General features: G+C 35.4%; 1 protein-coding gene across 3 annotated transcripts in view; it reads right to left on the bottom strand.

Moving 5' to 3' along the window:
- The window catches only part of TLK1 (tousled like kinase 1), a 68,193-nt gene that overhangs the window by 28,078 nt on the left and 21,201 nt on the right, over positions 1 to 18,914 (bottom strand). For all 3 annotated transcript variants that reach the window (XM_064718227.1, XM_064718229.1, XM_064718228.1), the window contains exons 2-8: positions 14,099 to 14,217; positions 10,593 to 10,664; positions 6,124 to 6,199; positions 3,558 to 3,604; positions 3,092 to 3,178; positions 1,917 to 2,006; positions 985 to 1,077 (exon numbers count right to left, since the gene is read on the bottom strand). In XM_064718227.1, the coding sequence (XP_064574297.1) occupies positions 985 to 1,077; positions 1,917 to 2,006; positions 3,092 to 3,178; positions 3,558 to 3,604; positions 6,124 to 6,199; positions 10,593 to 10,664; positions 14,099 to 14,212 (579 nt within the window). In that variant the 5' untranslated portion in view covers positions 14,213 to 14,217. The remainder of the gene's footprint in view (positions 1 to 984; positions 1,078 to 1,916; positions 2,007 to 3,091; positions 3,179 to 3,557; positions 3,605 to 6,123; positions 6,200 to 10,592; positions 10,665 to 14,098; positions 14,218 to 18,914) is intronic.

The raw sequence follows: 18,914 nt of genomic DNA, 5'->3' as shown, positions 1-18,914 counted from the left end.
TATTGAGAATATACAAAAACTCTGTAACAATCTCATGTTCAGCTCTCCACTGAGGGCTGAGAAATCCAAACCGGAAAATTTTAGCATCACATCTTTATATATGATTCTTAAGTCATGTGAATCCTAACACCCCCAATTTAAAAGAAAGCAAAAATTTCACAGTTATAAAAGTTTTAATTATCTGAGTAGGAAGCTTAACAAATTCCCTGTGTTCCAATAAGTTAAATATATTTAACTTATTACCTTAAAAATCCCACAACAATATTATTTTGATTTTAAAAAAAGTTAAAAATAGTTTAGGCTTGTCTACTCCATACTGTTGAACATGTGTTAAAACAATCTACATATACAATTTCATAGTACATCATTACATGGGTTAATATTTTTATGTATTGTACATATGTATGTACACATACAAACACTAAACACACTACAAATTGCGAAATACAGGTTTGTTTCATATTTCATATTTCTGTATATCCCCTCTCCAGTGTTTCCTTCAAGAGCCTAAACATTAGGATTCTTTTTCTGAAAACAAGTATTAGAGTATAGTACAGTTTTCTTACTGAAAGTAGTTATTCATTGCCTGTATTTTATTTCTGTCACCATCACCTCCATTCTGAAAATGCCAACAGTTTTTCCACAGATAATGCCTATTCATAATTAGAACCAAAAAAACTAAAACCACCCGTTAGGTGAATTATAATATGAATTTAAGGAATTAACCAACTGCCTGCAAATGGCATCGGCTTTCTTTGCACCTTCAGAAGTCCATAAACATATTTAATCATTAACAAGTTGTCGCACAGAAGCTGAAAAAAACTTATACATTATATTATATAGACTTCTTAGATTTAAGAAAAAAAATACAAAAATTAAAAACTTGTTATACCTTTTAAGTAATTCTTTAAAAATCTAAAAAATTATCCTCATATTCAGTCTGCTGTTCTGAATAAATACCTTTACCCATGGTCTAACACTTACCCTGAGTAAGTCATCTATACGACCTTCTTTCTTTTCCAAGTCTTGATTTTTATTACTTTCTAGTGCAGCTAATTTCAGCATTGTGAGATCAGTCTAGAAAGAACATTTTGAAATATTTATCCTTTCCTTTTACAGCTACAGCATTATTCTTTTTATGCTTGTTAGGCAGAGAAAAAAATTACTTTAAAACATTCAACAAGACCAGAAAAATCTTATTTTCAGGTGTTTGGAACTGTCATTAAAGGTTCTTATTCAAAATCACTTTCCCTCTTCATGAGGACAACTGTGAACAGCTGGGACAAACCATTAACAGTATCAAAAGATTTCACCAACAACTGAGAAATGACTGTTCATAAAAAAGGCATAAAAAACAGGGAAAGAATGTAAACATCCACTAATTAATTTCTCTGTATCAGTCAACAGTTAAGCAACCTTTTTCTGACTAATGTGAAAGAACAGATCACATCAGAAATGGCAGAGAGAATGAAACAGTTGATTTCAGCTTTTAAAAGTCATGTCAGAATTGCGTTGATCATTTTGATTGCCATCTCATCCATCTCATTTTTCTTCTTCAATGTCAGATTTTAAATGCAGTATGACAATGGCAGCTGTCAATTCAAATACTGCCTGAAAAAGCAGCTTCTACTTCTAAAATCACACAACAGCTAAAATCTTGAGCAAAAACCTACCAATGCCATGGTCATCTATGTAATCATGAAGTGCCATGCTGGGAGCTGAGCAAGTGCAGAATACAAAATTCACCACAGATATTTAAATTATGAGCTGCTGAACATAACTGAAAAATGCTTTGGCAATCTTAAAAAGCAAAGCTTTTCAAAGTCTTCAGGAGTTTATAAGAAGTTAAAAGACAAAGAAATAAACATAACTACTTTTTTTTTTTCCTGCAATGTAAAGTGATCTCAAAAAGTTACCTGAGTAATTTTAATAGATAACTGCTTTGGTTGTGTGAGAGGGTGGTCCCCGAAAGCTAATGAAGTAGGAGAAGGACTATTCTGTCGAACCTGAAAAGCATGAAAGCAAAGACTTTTAGATACAGCTGTAGTATTTAATTATGAGCATAGCCTTGGTACAACTCTTGGCAGGAACATCTCAGAGAAACAGAGAAATAAGGTATTTTTGTACACAAGCTACTACTTGGAGCACTGCACTGAGAGCTATCAGTATGGCGTTACATACCACTTGCAGCTCAGGAAGGATGCAATACATTCTCTGAGAAAACTAAGACTGTCACTTTTGGGAAACAGACTGAAAGATTTAAGACAATACAAGACTGACATAAGGTAATGTTAGTCTTACAAAGACTTATTTTTCTGTTCTGAGTTTTCACAACTCAAGAACAACGTGAGTTATTTTTGGAATGTTTAGTTCTCACGGGAGAACCTGAGAGGGGAAGCAAGTGCAAATCAGAAAGCAAATCCTGTTAATGAACCTAGTTTGTGTGAATGAGACCTTTTTCAAGCTGAATTCCAAAATCTGTATTACACTCCATATTGTTGGCAAGACCAAGGGGATGCCTGAAGTTGAAAGCACATGGAATAAAAGCTGAGGTCCACCTTCAGAGAAAACAAATGTTTTCTGTAACTGGCAAAATTGGTTTAGCCATTTAGCACGTTGGTATGCTGGACACTGAAATTGTGCTTATGAGAAGGAAAAAAAAGGAATTAGCACAATCAAAGAGAATTTTAGAGGCAAAAGGTATCAATTATTGAAAAAAATTACAATTTATCAAAACCTCAGCTTTTAAAGTCCCAAGCTAGGGGGTTCAAGTTTCCTTATAAGTAACAAAAAAACCCCCCTTGTTTTGTGTGAGGCCTACAAATAGACATCATTACAACATTTTAACATTTATTCAACCTTTTACATAACTACCTTGTATTTAAAAAGATGTTTAAGAAGAAACGACCCAGTGTGAATAGAAAATTTAGTTTTAATACTTAATTTGACTTCTTTTTTTCCTGGTGGAAGAATGAATTCTTTCCCAGGACTCATTCCTTTGAAAACTCCCCGCTTGAATACAGATTATTTTCAATGTTGCTACTTTGAGGGTATACAAGTATGTGGCGCAGTTCTGAAGCTGCAGACTTACAGAAGAAGGAGCGGAATGTGAGTTCTGAGGAGAGCGGATTGCAGGAGGCACGCCTCGCACCGGGCTCGAGCCGTTCCCACCTTGGTACTGCAGAGCACACAGGCACCCCAATGAGTCAATCTTCTCAAAATACATTATACATCTACTCAAAGTACACACTACACTCTACAGCTCGTCTCTACACAGAATTTTAAATCAGATTCTATTACTTTTATCAGTGCAACCTTTAGCTGCTTAAAGAACAGTGTGAAAAATAATGGGTTTTGTATTTTAGTTCAGTTCGTCTCCATCAAGAGATGACTGCATCTCTACTTCAAGGTTTAATACTGAGAAGCATACAGAAAGAAAAGTAATGTCTCAAGAAGTCCGTCCATTATAACCAAAAATGCTGTAGCATCCAAAAAAAGCTAAAAGGATATTTTAGAAGAAAATCTTAAAACCAAAGTAAAATTTACAAAATTTTTACCTCAAAATAGTCACTAATCTTGTGACCACGTCCCCCAATATTCTTTCCTGCAATAAATACAGCAGTACATTAGAATTGGTTAAATAAATTACTTGTGGAGGTGTCTTACATTTTTACATATAAAATAATTATAGTAAAATCTTATCACTTGTTAATTGGTTTTCTTTGATGTGGTAATACTTGATGTCCCTATATAGGTAATTAACGGATTCCCAAAACAAAGGGATTTGCATATTCCATTCATTGAGAAATCAGATATTAAGTCACCCTCAATTCCTAAACCAGTTTAGAGTAGACTTTACAGAAACTCTAGACCTCTTAAAGATAACATGAAATTCATCTCTCATCCTACAGATCAAACCTTCCGTTCTAAGTCCCTCCTCTTTTCAAGGACTATTTCTAAGTATCAAATTGACCACATCTACTAACATTATGTACCCCAGGTGAGTTATTATGCCCACATATTCTGCCCAAGGATTTTCCTAGGTGCCAGTAACAGTGAGGGCATAGAGAATGACAAGTATTTCCAGTCCTCTTAACCTGATAATGAATTGGGTAACTCACAGTGTTAACTAGGGAAATAAAACACCAGAGATTGATATTAGAATTTATCTTGAACGGATTGAGACTTCAGGAGAACTAACATGAATTGTATTTCTTCAACAGGAGGACCTGACCCACACCTGGCATTCCAGAGGTTGCACCTATACCTTATCCAATGCACAAATGTTTTCCTCTGTTTGGCCCTAAGATGACCCATAAATCTTAAGACTGGGCTTTTCTCCTGTAGAAGCCAGACAACCTGTCAGGAGACATCTTGGAAATGGACTATTGTTCAGAGCTTTTAATTTATAGAAAGGATTTTTTGCAATATATTGCAAAAAAAGGAAGTCATTACCCATAGATCTGTAAATTTGATTTCCACTTTTTAGCAAAGATTTTCAAACTTTTCTATTGTTTCAGCCCCGATGAATTCTCTCTAGTTCAATACACCTCTGTACTGACACTGCTGCATAACGCTGTGTCACTAAGTAGTAACATAAAAAACCAGAAACATTTGGCAGTGCTTTTTGTGTCAAGACTTCTAACAGAAAAATTTAGATAAAATAATTCCAAGACCTAGAACAGCACACAGCCAACTTCTCCAGTAGTTACTCAGTCAGTGTATGTACTGCTACTACTTCCCTCCAGAATTACTCTGTAATTCTCCTAGTGATTTCTGGCCTCATGCTTAATTCTCATACCACTTTATCAAATTTGCTTTCATGCAGGTAAAAGAGACAGACTGCATTCCTCTTCAGTATGGAAAAATCTATTTGATGTCATGGTACAGAGCTCTACACTGGAGAAATATGTCAAATTATTTCGGCACAGCCTATTATGAATAGATTTACACTGATTTATATCACCTTCCAATTAGTTCAATGTTCTAAACAATCCTTTTCTTCAACATTTATGGATTAATTTACATATTAAAAAGTCAATATCCTGGGTATGTAATACACAAGAGACTGATTTCTTGTTTCTTTTTTCCAATACAATAGGAGGTTTTTGTTGTGCTTCAACTGTACTGTACCACTCCAAGGAGCAGCAGTTTCTTAGGCCATCTCCTTGAGAATATTGCAGCGCAGACTACTCAGTTTTACTGCTGCTGACAGCAAAACAGTGATAAAATATTATTATCATGTTTTCTATATTAAAAATGCCAAAAAATTTCCATCATCTCTAATTTCAACACTCATTAGTAAGAGGAAGGATAGGCTACTAGAACAATGAAAATAGGAACATTCATTCAGGTTCTTTGAACAAAGCAGGTGTCTACAAAGTACCACTTTGGAAGAAATTAATTTTAATCAAACAACATGATTATTCTGCTAATAGCATGCTGCATCACTAAGGCTTCCAGATATGGAGCCCATTGGTTTAAATCTGAAGTGACATTTTCTAGCTCTGTTAGAATGAAAAATAAAGCTGATGCAGATGTTATCAGAACTATTTCTGCTCCCCTTCTGATGAATTTTTGTCTTGAGGCTAAATTTTCACCAGTTCTCACCCAAAAGTCACACAAAAGAGAGGAATGACAAAAACCAAACTTTGTAAATATTAGAAATCAGTCTCATCCTGATTTCCCCACCCCTTTAAACTACTACAATCTTCCACAAAAAAGGAAGAATAAAATTAAGTTCTTATATATACCTGTAAAACAAGCACCAGGTATTTTTGTAATCAGTAATCCTTTTTCCCCCTTATCTACTGAAAAGAAATTCAGACCACAAGGTATTTTGCATGAGAAGAGTTGCTGCAATTCTTATAAAGATTACAGAGTTGTATCATAGCTGTGAGTTACACATGCAGTAGTTCATGATTCTTTTGGGTAATTACCAGTCCCATTCATGTTTTACTTGCCCATCCCTTCCAGTGACAAATGGGAGGGTGACAAGAATACATAACATCATCCAAAACATAACAGCCATCTTATGTAAGCGAAAATACAGAATTTTTAAGGCTTACAGTCAAAGTTGTATTACATGCAATCACTACCTAGTCAATTTACATTTTAATTTACCTTGGCTGCTTTCACTCTGAGTGTCTGCTTTTCTTTTTCTTCCTCTGGAAGGTTCTGACTGTTTCTTCTCTGGAGTCTACAAACAACAAAAAGAACATGATGCAACATAGGCTCGATTTATTTGTATTATTGCTGTATTATTATGAAATAAATTTAAATCCTCATCCATAAAACATGATTTCACAATTCAGCAGGGATGCAATTTCAAATGGTAGTTAAACTAGATAATATGATCTTTGGTCAATCAGGTACAAGCTAGAAGAGGTATTTAAGAAAGTGAGAAGTAATTCTTAAATTATTTCCCAAAAGACAATTCCACATATTAATTTTGAAGCAATAACTCCTTTTCATTCATTCCAGGGTTTCTGAATACCCATTTTTGTTTCATTTATGTTTACATTTTACCAAGATCTCTGTATTTTAGTGTGGGCATTTTAAAGCTAAATACTTAAGTGAAATAATCTGATTCTTGATGGTGTTTCTACACACTGCTGTAGCATAAACACAAAGTGCCAGTACTTCAATAGAAAGCCAATAATGTTACACTTTTTTCTAAGTGTAAACGATATTTCCAAACTAATAAAAAACTGTATAGATTTCTAGAATCTGCTGAGAATTAAAAAGAAAGAAAAGAGGAAAAAGTAGAGAGCAAAAATTCCTCAAAATATGAACATCTATCCACTTAGAAAGTGTCATCCTTCCCATATACTTTTATCTCAAGGAAAAGAAAGAAAAGTATGAATGGAAAGTGAAAAAATAGAGATCTGTTAATGTTTCTGGAATAAATTTTTCTATACAGTTGCCTGGAAATTACAATCACCATGTACAACACAGATAACAAGAAAGGGCTGTGATCAGAAGCATCTCTAAATTACATTTGCTCCTCTTTGATCTGAGGATTCAAACCAGTTAGTCTCCCCAATTTAAATAATAAAAGCTGCTCTCGTTCAGCATATTGCAGCTCTCTGTGTGTGTATTCTTCATGGTGCCTCATACATAACTGGAGGAAGCACAGGAGACATTACATGATCTATTTTACCAGTACACCAAAGTTCCTTAATAGCTCAGACTAAATCTGAGATCAGTGACAAGACGCTTCATTCTCTCATGATACCATCATGTTCTAATTTTATTGTATGTGTCATTTGGTGCTCCAAGAATGCTTTCTTAACACAGCAAATTATATCAACATTCAAATTTCAACCACCAGTAAATCATTTCAAGGACTATTCAATTCCAAAACCTTTGTGTGGATATGCTCAAACGTGAATTTACCACAAATACCCAACAGTATTTATGTTGGCAAGAACCACTTTAAGCTACCTGTGATCCCTAGAAAACTATTAGACTAATAAAAGAACAAGCAGGACAAGAAAGGTCTTCCCTACCTATACCATGTATTTTTTTATGTGTTTTGACTCTTGTGAGTAGCTTCATAAAGATATCTTTGTAAGTTTTACAACCATAAATGTTGTATTATCAGGCTGTAAATAAACTCATCCAACTGACATCTGCATCTTCTACAGTGCTATCATACATTAGCAAAGTATGTAACACAGACTCCTGGAAATGGAGTTAACTCAAGACTATTGATTCTAAAAGCAGAAAGCATAGCTTGGAAATTTAACTTTAATAATTTGGAATTATTGCCAGGTAAACAGGTAACATTAAGCTACCTTTCCACAAACTAAATTGAAACTACTTAACTAAGCATTTTCATGTTATTCTTCTTTTCCAGCTTTCAATTCTGCAGTTACATTCTAATGCAGTAATTTTTACCTACCATATCAAGAAAAAAAATGTTTAAAATCTAATTAATGAAAAACCACATAAGATTTCCCCCACCAAAACTAGTTTCCAGCTGCTGTGGCTTGTAAAACCAGCCATTTAAAGAGGTTTATAGTTTCAAAACTCAAGTAATTCATAAATGTCTATTTCCTTAAGCTCTTCTGATTTCTTTCAGTGTTTAATTTAACCTTCCAAACCAGAAAGTACTAGCACACTAATGAGGTTATTAATGAGGTTACTCAACAAGGTCATGTTCCCCTTTTCTAAGCACAAAATTCGCATGATAATGTACAGCACACATCAATCACTAGAAAATGTACTCCAAAATCCTTCCTAATGAATGGAGTCCTCTGAATTACAAGAAACTGAAGACTAATGGGGCTGGGGAGTATCTCCCTGATAAATGAAGACTGAAGCTACTCTCTGTAGCTGCCAAAGTATTTACATATAGCCAAGATTTAAATTAAAATCTTACTATTTCATAAGCAAGATAAAATACTTTTAAGGTTACCCAATGCTAGATTGTAAAGTTATATTAAAGTCACACACAGCCTGGCATACTAGCAGAGCCTCATACATCTTGGTCTTGATCCTAGTTTTCCCCTCAATTTCAGTGTGCTTCCCCTGAGTCTTCCCTTCACATTCCCAGATTTAATGTGCCACTTCATGATGAAAGCACAGAGTAATGACATGAATGCATCATCAGGGTTTGATCAGAAATTGACACTCCTGCTAGAAATTAATTTCAATGATTCTCAGATTTGCATATCTACCTTTTTTTTCTCCCAAGACCTACTGTAATACAACAGTGCTCTTCCAACATCAAATGATGGCACTGCCTCCCTAGTGAGCAAGTCTATGATTTCCATATACTACCATCAAGATCATTTCCATTATGATTTCCATTTACTACCTTCACTGTTACTATGAAACCTACAAGGTCATGCTATTAAAAAAAACAAAAACCAGCACAACAAAGCAATCTCACAACCTGTTTGCAGTACTAAGATCTACAGCTTACTTTTTATGGTACTTTAGCACATAAGTAATCAGATGTAACTTTAAGAACTGTAAAAATTTATTAACATACTTGCTACAACAATTAGAGTGAATAGAACTAACAACTTCTGAAAAAGAGTCAAGAAAATGCGTTTTGCTACGCAATGTCAATAAGACATCTTTCACTGTGCAATGGAGCACAGTGGACTTCTGTGCAGGGACATTTTCAAAAAAGATATAAGTTTCTATTTTAGAATACAAGTCTTAGAATATTTAAAAGACAAAATACTATCCCTTACTCAGAAGCAAGACTTGAGGTTACAACACTGTGCAGAGACTTTCAAATCACATGCCTTGGAAAAGCTTTACCTCTGTATCTCATGTATAGAATTGTAAAATAATATTTTCCTACACCAAAAACTTATTACACATATAGTCAGTGTTCTGAGATCACTCAACTACTCATAGACATGGTGTTCTGTCAAGGAATGGCAATAATGCATCATAACCTTCAGGCTACTGCAGCACATTCCCATTCCCACACCTACATCAGAACTGCATCACTGCCCAGAGTATTTCTAGGAAAAGCCATGAATAAAAACAACAGGCAGACAGAATCTTCTGGTTAAGAAAACAGTCTATGCAGCTGGATGCATAATCCAGCTGGGAAAGGTGAGGAGAAAAAAAAACATAGCAGAGCTTTTTTTCAACAAGAAAAACAAATCACACATACAGAACTTTTATTTATAAGGTATCAGCTTTGGGAACCAATTAAATTCACTTGCTGAGAGCCCAGTAAAAAAGCATCTTGTAGTGACTGAGCAAATGAACAATTAGGCCCCAAAGTAAAGCTCTGACGTGAAAATAACACCAAGAGCACATTCCAAATGACCATCTCTCCAGCATGACACACAGGGCCTAGCCTAGGCCAGAAATCCACTCTTGCTTACAAAGGATATAATCTTATCCATGCAATCTGTGACACACAGAGGCAAAACTGTCAGAGACACTCACTGACCCTGAAATAGGTACATTCTAAGAGCTGTAGTACTAGTGCAACTATAGCAATGCTCATCACTAAGAGGAAAATATTCTACTCAAGGCAAGTCTGAGCTCTGCACATTTAAACCTAATAAAAGCATGCATCCTTTTCTTGGATTGCAAACTGGATTTAGGTAAGAAAATACGCAGTGACAACTGCAGCTTTACAAATAAAGATGACCTCTTCTAAGGATGTCTGTCCTTGGCATAAATCCCTATTTGGAAAGAAAACACAGTAAACTAGTTTCTAGAGTATTTTCAAGGATTCATCCAAAGATCAGTCAAAGCTATCTGTGCTGATGAAACACTTTTTACTTATGAAACAAAAGACAGTAAACTACATAAACATTTTCAGCTCCAAAAGCTGTATCCATCCTCAGACCATGACTACATAGATAACAGAGAAGCAGCAGCAGCTACTTTCACGACCAAAAATCCAAAGAAACTCACTTCTTCCAGTCACGGTTCCTCTTCCAAGAGATAATGTCTTTCAGTAATTTATGCTCTCTGCTACCTATCTGAGTAATCTGCATTTTACTTTAAAAGCTTCTATACAAAATAAGGCATCAAAGAAGAATAAAAATAAATTACTTGTTAGCATTAAAATTCTGAGGTAATAATGATCTGCCCCATACACTTACCTCTGATTCTTTATCACTTAAAGATCCCAAGCTTCCAAAGCTGTGATTTGAACTCTCGTTATTTGTTGAGGCCTACCAAGACAAATAAAATACTCAACATTATACATAGAATTATAAAAGATAATCCACTGTTACCACTCACAGTTACAATCAGTAACAGTCATTTCATGCTCTCATGGAAAAGTTAACTATGGAGCACTTGTAACTGGAAAGGGGGATAACAAGTTTGACAGGTGAATATTTTGACAGGACACAGTAAATTTTGAATTTCCGTTGCTTTTGAGCCAAGTAAAACCCTAGCATATTCAAAACCACTGGAGGAAGTTCTAGAGACTACTAGAATTTTTCAATTTTTGAAGAAAAAGAGGTGTTACTTAAAACAGGTTTTGATTTTCTGTCATGAAATTGATTTAAAAAATAATCTTTGCAAATAGTCTAGTTTGTCTTGGAGAAAATTAGAACCTATTGACAGTACTATTCCACATTCTTAAAGCAAATTTCCCCCAACACAATAAATTTACATTACTCAGGGAAGAAAAAACAGCAACAGCCCCAAGTAGTGATACAGTCCCAAATTACAATATTTTTTTAGAAATTTACTAAGGCTGATTTATTCAGAGATCTTTTGAACACAGCATGTCACGAGGACATTTTAATGAGTCATCATCAGCTGAGTGTCTTTTTATTAAAAAAACCCACCAAAACTCTTATACTGATGGACCTGTCTCTTCTATACAAGAAGGCAGAACAAACACTTTGAAGTGAAGTAGTTCCAAGGCAGTTTGCTCCTCAGCATTAAATTCCAGCCTGGTATCAGTTTGCAGGAGAGTACTCATCTGTGACATCTGAATAACCAAATCATCACTGGATTACAATGTCCAGAGAAATGTTAGTTAAACACACAAAGTTTCCATGTATGTTTTCACCCCCAGGGCAGTCTCCAGTATACACAAATGCCTGCATCTTGTTCTTCCTTGTCCTGTGTCAGTATTTGGCCATCAAAGTCTGATACAACAATAATATCAGTAACCTACATTTGTACTTCCAACCTTGCTTACTGAAAAAGCTTGAACATAATGGGCTTTTTTACTCCCAGAAATTCCAAAACTCTTCAGCAACACATATGGTAAGGATAGCTGAGAGTCCATTTCAATTTAATTACTAGAAGTATATAATGATCCAGAATATTTTAAAAAATAACTATTAAAGTTGCAAGCTCTGTATTGTCTTGCTAGCTTAGGAAAATCAGAATCTGGAACATGGGGATTTGGCATTGTACACAAAGAAGTTTTCTCATTTTGGCCTTCAAAGTGAGGGCAGACCAATGGATATTATATTTATACCTCGTATTTTCGCAGTTACCTCTGTACATCAGATCAAAAATGTTTTATCAGTTTTTTCAAATAAGAATCAGATAAGCCTGTCCGAACATCCCCCCCAAGACTACAGACTCTATTTTTTAAAAAGCATTTTTCTCCAAACACAGCCCAGATCAGCTACTACACTTCACATTATCAGCATGGATACACTGAATGGTCACAAACAAAAGAAATACAAACAAAACTGATGGAATTGTGGTTTTACTGATGGTGTAACAAATCACAGGACTAGAAGGTAAGAATAACAGTGTCTTAGATGAGGATATGCACCTGTAAGAAACAGTGGTAACAGTATCTTCTGCAAACATTTATCAAAGCATTTGGTAGTATTAAAAAACACCACTTCATCAAGATATCCATTTGGAAACCAACTGGATGAGATACAAATCTTGGAATGCATCAGGGACAAGAAATATATTTTTTCCATGGCAGAGTGAAAAAGGAAATTGTTTTAAATTTCTTTTTCTGGCTAACTTGGATGAACAAACTGAAAATGTGAAAGTGGAATGTAATTTGGCTAACAGCTGAAATCAGCTGAACAACAGACAACAAGAAAAAGACTTCAATAGATTTATGTAAATGGTAAGCAGTGACTCACAGGGAATCAAATTTTAAAGAGGAGGAACCCCAAGAAACCCAACAATGCCTTTAAAAAAAATGTATTACACATACAGCAGCAGACAGATTATGAGGGAAAATTTGCAACAAAGCAATGGACCGAAACAGCTGTATCAAAAAGTAAAAGTTCAATGAAGTTAGAAGTACAGATTTAGTAATAAAAAAGGATAAATAGTAATGTGAACTATGAGCAACTACCTGAGCTATTAAAATGAGTTAATTAATTAGGGGAGTAAGCAGTACTAGAGAATCCAAGGAATAAATAAACAAAACGGGCCAGAATCATTGTGTTTGTCTCTTTCTAATTTTAAGCATGATATGGCAAATATACAATTTTGCAATTATAATGAGAAGACAATTAGACAGTGCATCAATGTCACTGTGTCAATCCAACCTCATTTCTTCCCCTGACTATTTAACTAATTTCTTGTTTTAAATGACAGTAACAAGTTTGTGATCTTTTTACAGTTTTGTGACATTTGCCTTCACGTCACTCTCCAAAGCAAATTATGATGCAAGATCACTATATAATAATTTCAGTTCTGTGTAGTTTGTTCATAGCCATTGATACATGACATGTCTTCAGAAATTCCAACAATGTCTTCTATCAAGAAGTATTTGGTTCTGTAATCTATACTGGTAACTAAAACACAGCATAGGAAGCTAAAAATACTACAAGTTTGTGTAAAGCACTTAAAACATGATGGCACTGCAAACAGTTTGGAAACAGAATTCAGAAGTAATTTAGTCATGAGGGAAATGCACCTAAAACATTAGTATGACACCTTTTTAATGTCTGTCTATTAAGTACTATACTTGATGTAGAACATTCCAATGCACAAAAACAAAATGGAGTACCTCTGGCTAGGCAACAGTATTGCAGCAATCAGTTTTGGAAGCTGAAGTTAGTAACTTGAACAGAATATGCAACAAAGACAAAATTATTTTGCAGATGTATTAACTGAAAGGAAATATACAACATATGGAAAGTAATTATTCAGTGTTTATAAGGTTCTTCCTAAAGTGCTGCATCCTGGCTTAGATATTAAAAGACAGGAATTCTAGAATGAAAGTAAGAGAAACTGATATAATGTCTAGAAATGTTGAAATTTTTTTTTTATCTATATGTACTAATCTTCAAAAAAATTTAATATTAAAACAGATGTCACACACTACTACTCTGTAAGTAGATGGTCATCTGCAGCAGAGACAACTCCACCTAAATAATGTGAAAATCTTTCATCTCTGATCACAGCAAAGCCACTAAAGAGCCCGTATAAGCTCATTCTTCGGTGTTTTTAAGAACAATTCAACATCCATGTCACAGAAAGGTTCAAGATAAACAATCCTATCTCAAAGCAAAATAACAGACAAGAGGGATTTTTCTGAGACCCTCTTCCAAGCCACTGCTTTTACAAGTAAATCACATTAACAGTATGAAAATTAGATGGTCTGAGATAAATTAGTATTTCAAAATGGCAGATCTGAATGACTGCTCTTAGGACTTACTTTAGCTCCAACACTGCAACTTCCAGTACTCCCAGTGCTGCCACTTACTACTCCCGTGAATCTTGCCTCTAACAATTCTTGTCTTCTTGGGTCCAGGCTATGAAGTTCATCCATTGCTCCTAAAAAAATACATATATAAATTCATTATATTTCCCAATATTTGTAGTGGAACATTTCACAAACAAGCCAAGCATACCACTGGCCTACGCAAACGAAGGATTTGTACCCTCAACTTGACAATGACACACCACCTGTTACCTAATAGCCAAAGCACTCAAGGAATTACAAAAATGTTGTGGCGAGTTCTGCATATCAGAATAGCTTTGTCAATTCTGGTTGAAAATGAGAACCTGTTAGAGGCATGGAAGAGACAGAGAGCCTGCAGTATGCAATACGCCAACCCGGCAATTATTTATAGATTAAAAACTAGCTGACAGGAACAAAGTGGTTTCCAGCATAAAACCTCCCAGTTCTGCAATATATTCTGCAGTGCTCTTGTTTTCTGTATTTTTTAAATGCTAGACTGTCAGTGTCAAAGATCAACAAGCAGGAATTACAGGAGGAAAAATGGAAAATCAGAAGGTAGGTTGCAATCCTCATCCCATGCACAGGAATGCAGTGTTACATGGAGGTCCAAAGGTCAGAGAAAAAAGGAGCAGGATCAGCAATGAAAAAGGAACCCGGAATAACAGAGATCCTTGCAGAGGTGATGGCTTCAACAGAGCCCTGTAAATGGAGTAAAGCAGTGCTGCTGGCATCTGCAGGGAAAGTAAGGTGGAAGGAAATGGAGGAACAAAAGGAGTTTCTGATGAGCTCAGCCTACATGAGTAAGCTGCAACATGATGTGCAGCTTCTTAATTTGTATTTAAATCACTTATGGCTGTTTAATGAGTCTGACAGATGATGTAGACAAATAAGTCTTTTGTATTTACACAAACTGCATTCTGTGTTTTTTACCTTTTCATCTACTTGAACATTCAGTTTATCTTCAATTGGAAGTATTTCAGTTGCTTTATTTTAAATAAGATATTTCATGTTGAAGTCTTAATGCACTATTGTAATAGCAAATCCTTCAAGTACCACATAGTAAAATAGCCTCATTTTTTTCCAACTAAGACACAACAAGCTGGTGCTTTTCAGTCCCAAAGGACAACACAGCAGTTCACCAAAGAACAGTGCCATGAAAAAAAGTTTTTGAAACTTTGTTTTTGTGAAAATTAGTTTTCAAAGTTTAACTGCTGCTATAAACCTCAACCCATCACCTTAACATTCTAACAAATGCATCAATGTAGCTTCCCCCTTGCTATTAATAAGTCAAATGATACTTTCCTATGGGACTCTTGGGTATCTCAAAATCTTCCGCATCCAAGCCCTAGACAGACCTTTCTGACATTTTGGCCACTCCTGGGCATAGAGCTAACCCCTCTGGCAGGGAAAGCACTGCTTCTGCTATTTGCCTAATTCCAGATGCCCTTGCTCCTGTAGGAAGGCAGATGATAGAAGTGAGGTGTAGCAAGCTCCTTTACCAAGGGAACTGCTAACACACCTCCTCCAATGGAAGAAAATCACACCAAGACATAAACAGCTGGGAAGGAAACATTCAGGAAATGTTTGTGGCAGAATCTTTTGAAAAATCAAACTATGAGTGGCAGGTTGGAGACACCACATTTTGTTAGTACACCCAAGTGCAGTCTTACATAGAGCTGGAGACTCTTCTCCAGCAAGGCAGGGGAATGACACAGTTTGAAACTGCAGCTGCAATGCTACTACTGAACTTGCCTAGTAAAAAATTCTCAAATTTCTACATCCTTTGGATTGTAAACTCCCTGGGTTTAAAACTGTTTGTGTATATACATGCATGTTGAGTGCAGAACAATCAGGAATCCTCTTTAAACTCTTGCTCCCTAAACTGTGCTTGTGTACTGCTTTCAAGCATTTCTACAACCAATTGAACACTTATATGCATAAAAAATATTTCTGACATGAATGGACTGTGCAGTAAGGATATATTGTTTTTAATAGATATATGTTTTTAACAGATATCTTCCCCAGTATGTATGGATATAATCCATACCTTAATGGGAAAGTATTGCTCTGAAAAAGCGTAAGGAATTAATAACAACAGATTTGTCAGAAAAGTTTAAATTATTACTATTTTGCTTTATAACAATAGAAGTTTCTAAGTGTATGTCACTGAAAAAAAAGCGTTTTACTTTAGCAAAGTAAACCATTTAATGCAGCAGGTCTAGCAATATTTTGATTTATTAGCCTATTTGATAGTTACTGCCTGCAAAAGTTCAGTGATCACTTAAAATTACTGATGTAACTCCAGCAATTACAAAACCATGTGTACATTACAGAAATAGATACTACCATACCATTGTTTATTTTATGAAATGTGGGAGACCAATAATCACTGTGGATAGCTAAGGCTCATCTGAATTACCACAGGTCTCATGTGCTGTGTTTAGATACTAATGCACTAAAGAGATCACCACCCCTGGGTTAACTCACCAGTCAGAATGGTGATGTAGCACGCAAAGGGACAACCCACAGCACAGATAAAATACAACACTTTCTTTTTCTGCTCAAATTTTGGAGCCTACACACACTAATGAATGCACTGCATTCTCTTCACTACTTCTGCTGAAGTGGTTTTTTGCTATTATGTTAGGGGGTTTATTTTGGTTTGGGTTTTGTTATTGTTAAATATTCAAAACCGAAAAGCAACACGCACTCTGCTATCTTTGTGATTTAAAGGACAAGACAGAAAAGCTGGACTCAAACCTTCTTTTCTCAGAGAGAAATCCCAGGAAGGATCCCAAGAACTGCCTTCCTCATTCATGTTGTAATTTAAATATACCATCCACTTCCAAACACACAGCTGTTTTATCAAGAACAAGCAGCTCTGTACCTTCAGTTCTCAGCACAAGTTACCTACTTTTAAAGATTTTTAAAAAGGCAGTTTTAAAGGTACTGGCAATTTTAAAATGTGAGGGACAACTTTCACGTGAGGGACAATTCTTTTTTAAATTACAAAAATTACATATTAAATTTAAGTGACATATAACTTTTTTTAAGCATTAGACTTTATAAACTCTCCTGCTCACACAATGTCTTGCTATCAACAAGACTGACATAACTTACAGTCCTGAAAATATACCCAGACTTCTTATTTGAACTAATGTCCTACACCTTCCTACACCTGAAAGCCAATTCATTAACTCAAGGGAGATCCAAACACATTACACAAGTACTTACAGCATATTTACCATGATGCTGAAGGAAAGGTGGCATTGCTACCACCCACTGCCATTCCAATTTGTACTATCTTCCAAAGAAAACCTGAAGGGCCACCTGAAACTCATGGAAGAGTCCTAAAAAACTACATTCTTTATTTCTTGTAACCACTACAGATTCTGAATGCTTCTTCTGATAGGTTTTTTTTATGTTTTTTTTTTTTTTTAAATTACCAACATTTTCCTATTTTATCAGACTGATAGACAGCCTTTTCTCTAAAAACTAATGTAATATATATGAAGTGGTCCAGCACAATATATATACAGATACCTTGTCCTGAAAAGGACGTTTTTAAAAGGAAGTTTTTTGGACAAAAACCTCCAAATTCCTCTGAGAATTTCTTAGGCAATGGGGTATGTCAAAAGTCAAAGTTCTAAGTGAGAGAAGCAATCTGCAAGCTTTTTCATGGCATTTGATATAATCTATTACACAGCACTCTACCTTAGCAAAACAGATGTAAAGCTCCAGAGGATTCTCCATGGCAGTCAGAACACTTCAGGACCAGTGACCAAAAAACAGTGAAGTGCAACTACACTTGTATCCCAACCCAAGGCTCTACACCCCCAAATACATGAACACTGGCAAATGATCCACTTATTAAACCAAGTACTTGCTCAGGCCTCAATGAAATTGATACTTTAGGAGAAAAAGTTTAGCAGAGAGTTGCAGCTGCAATTATTCACCTTCTAAAACTGCATATTTTGTGATACTCTTGTACCACAACCTCTATCTTGAACACTGGTAGACTACACAGAACAGCACTGCAGATCCAAACACAAAGGGTTGACAGATCAGACTATTTTTCTTTTCCACTAAATATGGAATCAAGCTCCACAACTCAGTATTTATCTTTGACTCTCTTATTACCCTGAATTGACTCTTATTATCTGGCCATCAATTACAGCTTTGAAATGAAGAAAGATCAACAGCTTCACACATTGTCAGCTTTCTACAATGAAGATAAAGTTCATTATGCAGAAGCCAAATTCTTCTTAGAACAACTCTCCAGATTAGATTGAGGCCCCCTTCTCCTGAATTCAAGGCCAGCACAAATCACCTTTCACTTAAGTGAAAGCCAAACTGGTTTGGTCTGGTTTCTTTAATGCATTTATATGCATATAGCTTTTAATGGCAGAGCAAAATACTTCAACACAGAGACCTATCTGTTGAATAGAAAAAGACAGTTTAACAATAGCCCAAATGTAAATTGAATTTCCTGATGTGCTCCTAGTAGGCACTCAGATTTTATGGTAACGCACACAGTATGAGAGTTCTCTGCAGTGTATTTTTAGCAAAACTTCACATTAATGTTGATAATATTGGTGCCATGTAGTCTTCCTCAATGGCAGTAGCATCCTTTAGAACAGTAATTCTAACTAATAGCCAGCTAAAAGGGCAAGGGGCAAAAAAGGAGGCAGAGAGGCAGCGTACACATTTTCAACAGCAGGAAAAGCAGCCTGGAAAGCAGGGGGATTTTTTTGCCCTCACTCCCTTATCTGTTTTTTCATCAGGATTC

Source organism: Zonotrichia leucophrys, chromosome 7, assembly GCF_028769735.1.
Source record: "Zonotrichia leucophrys gambelii isolate GWCS_2022_RI chromosome 7, RI_Zleu_2.0, whole genome shotgun sequence".
NCBI lineage: Eukaryota > Metazoa > Chordata > Aves > Passeriformes > Passerellidae > Zonotrichia > Zonotrichia leucophrys.
This window is presented reverse-complemented; position numbering and strand designations above follow the sequence as displayed.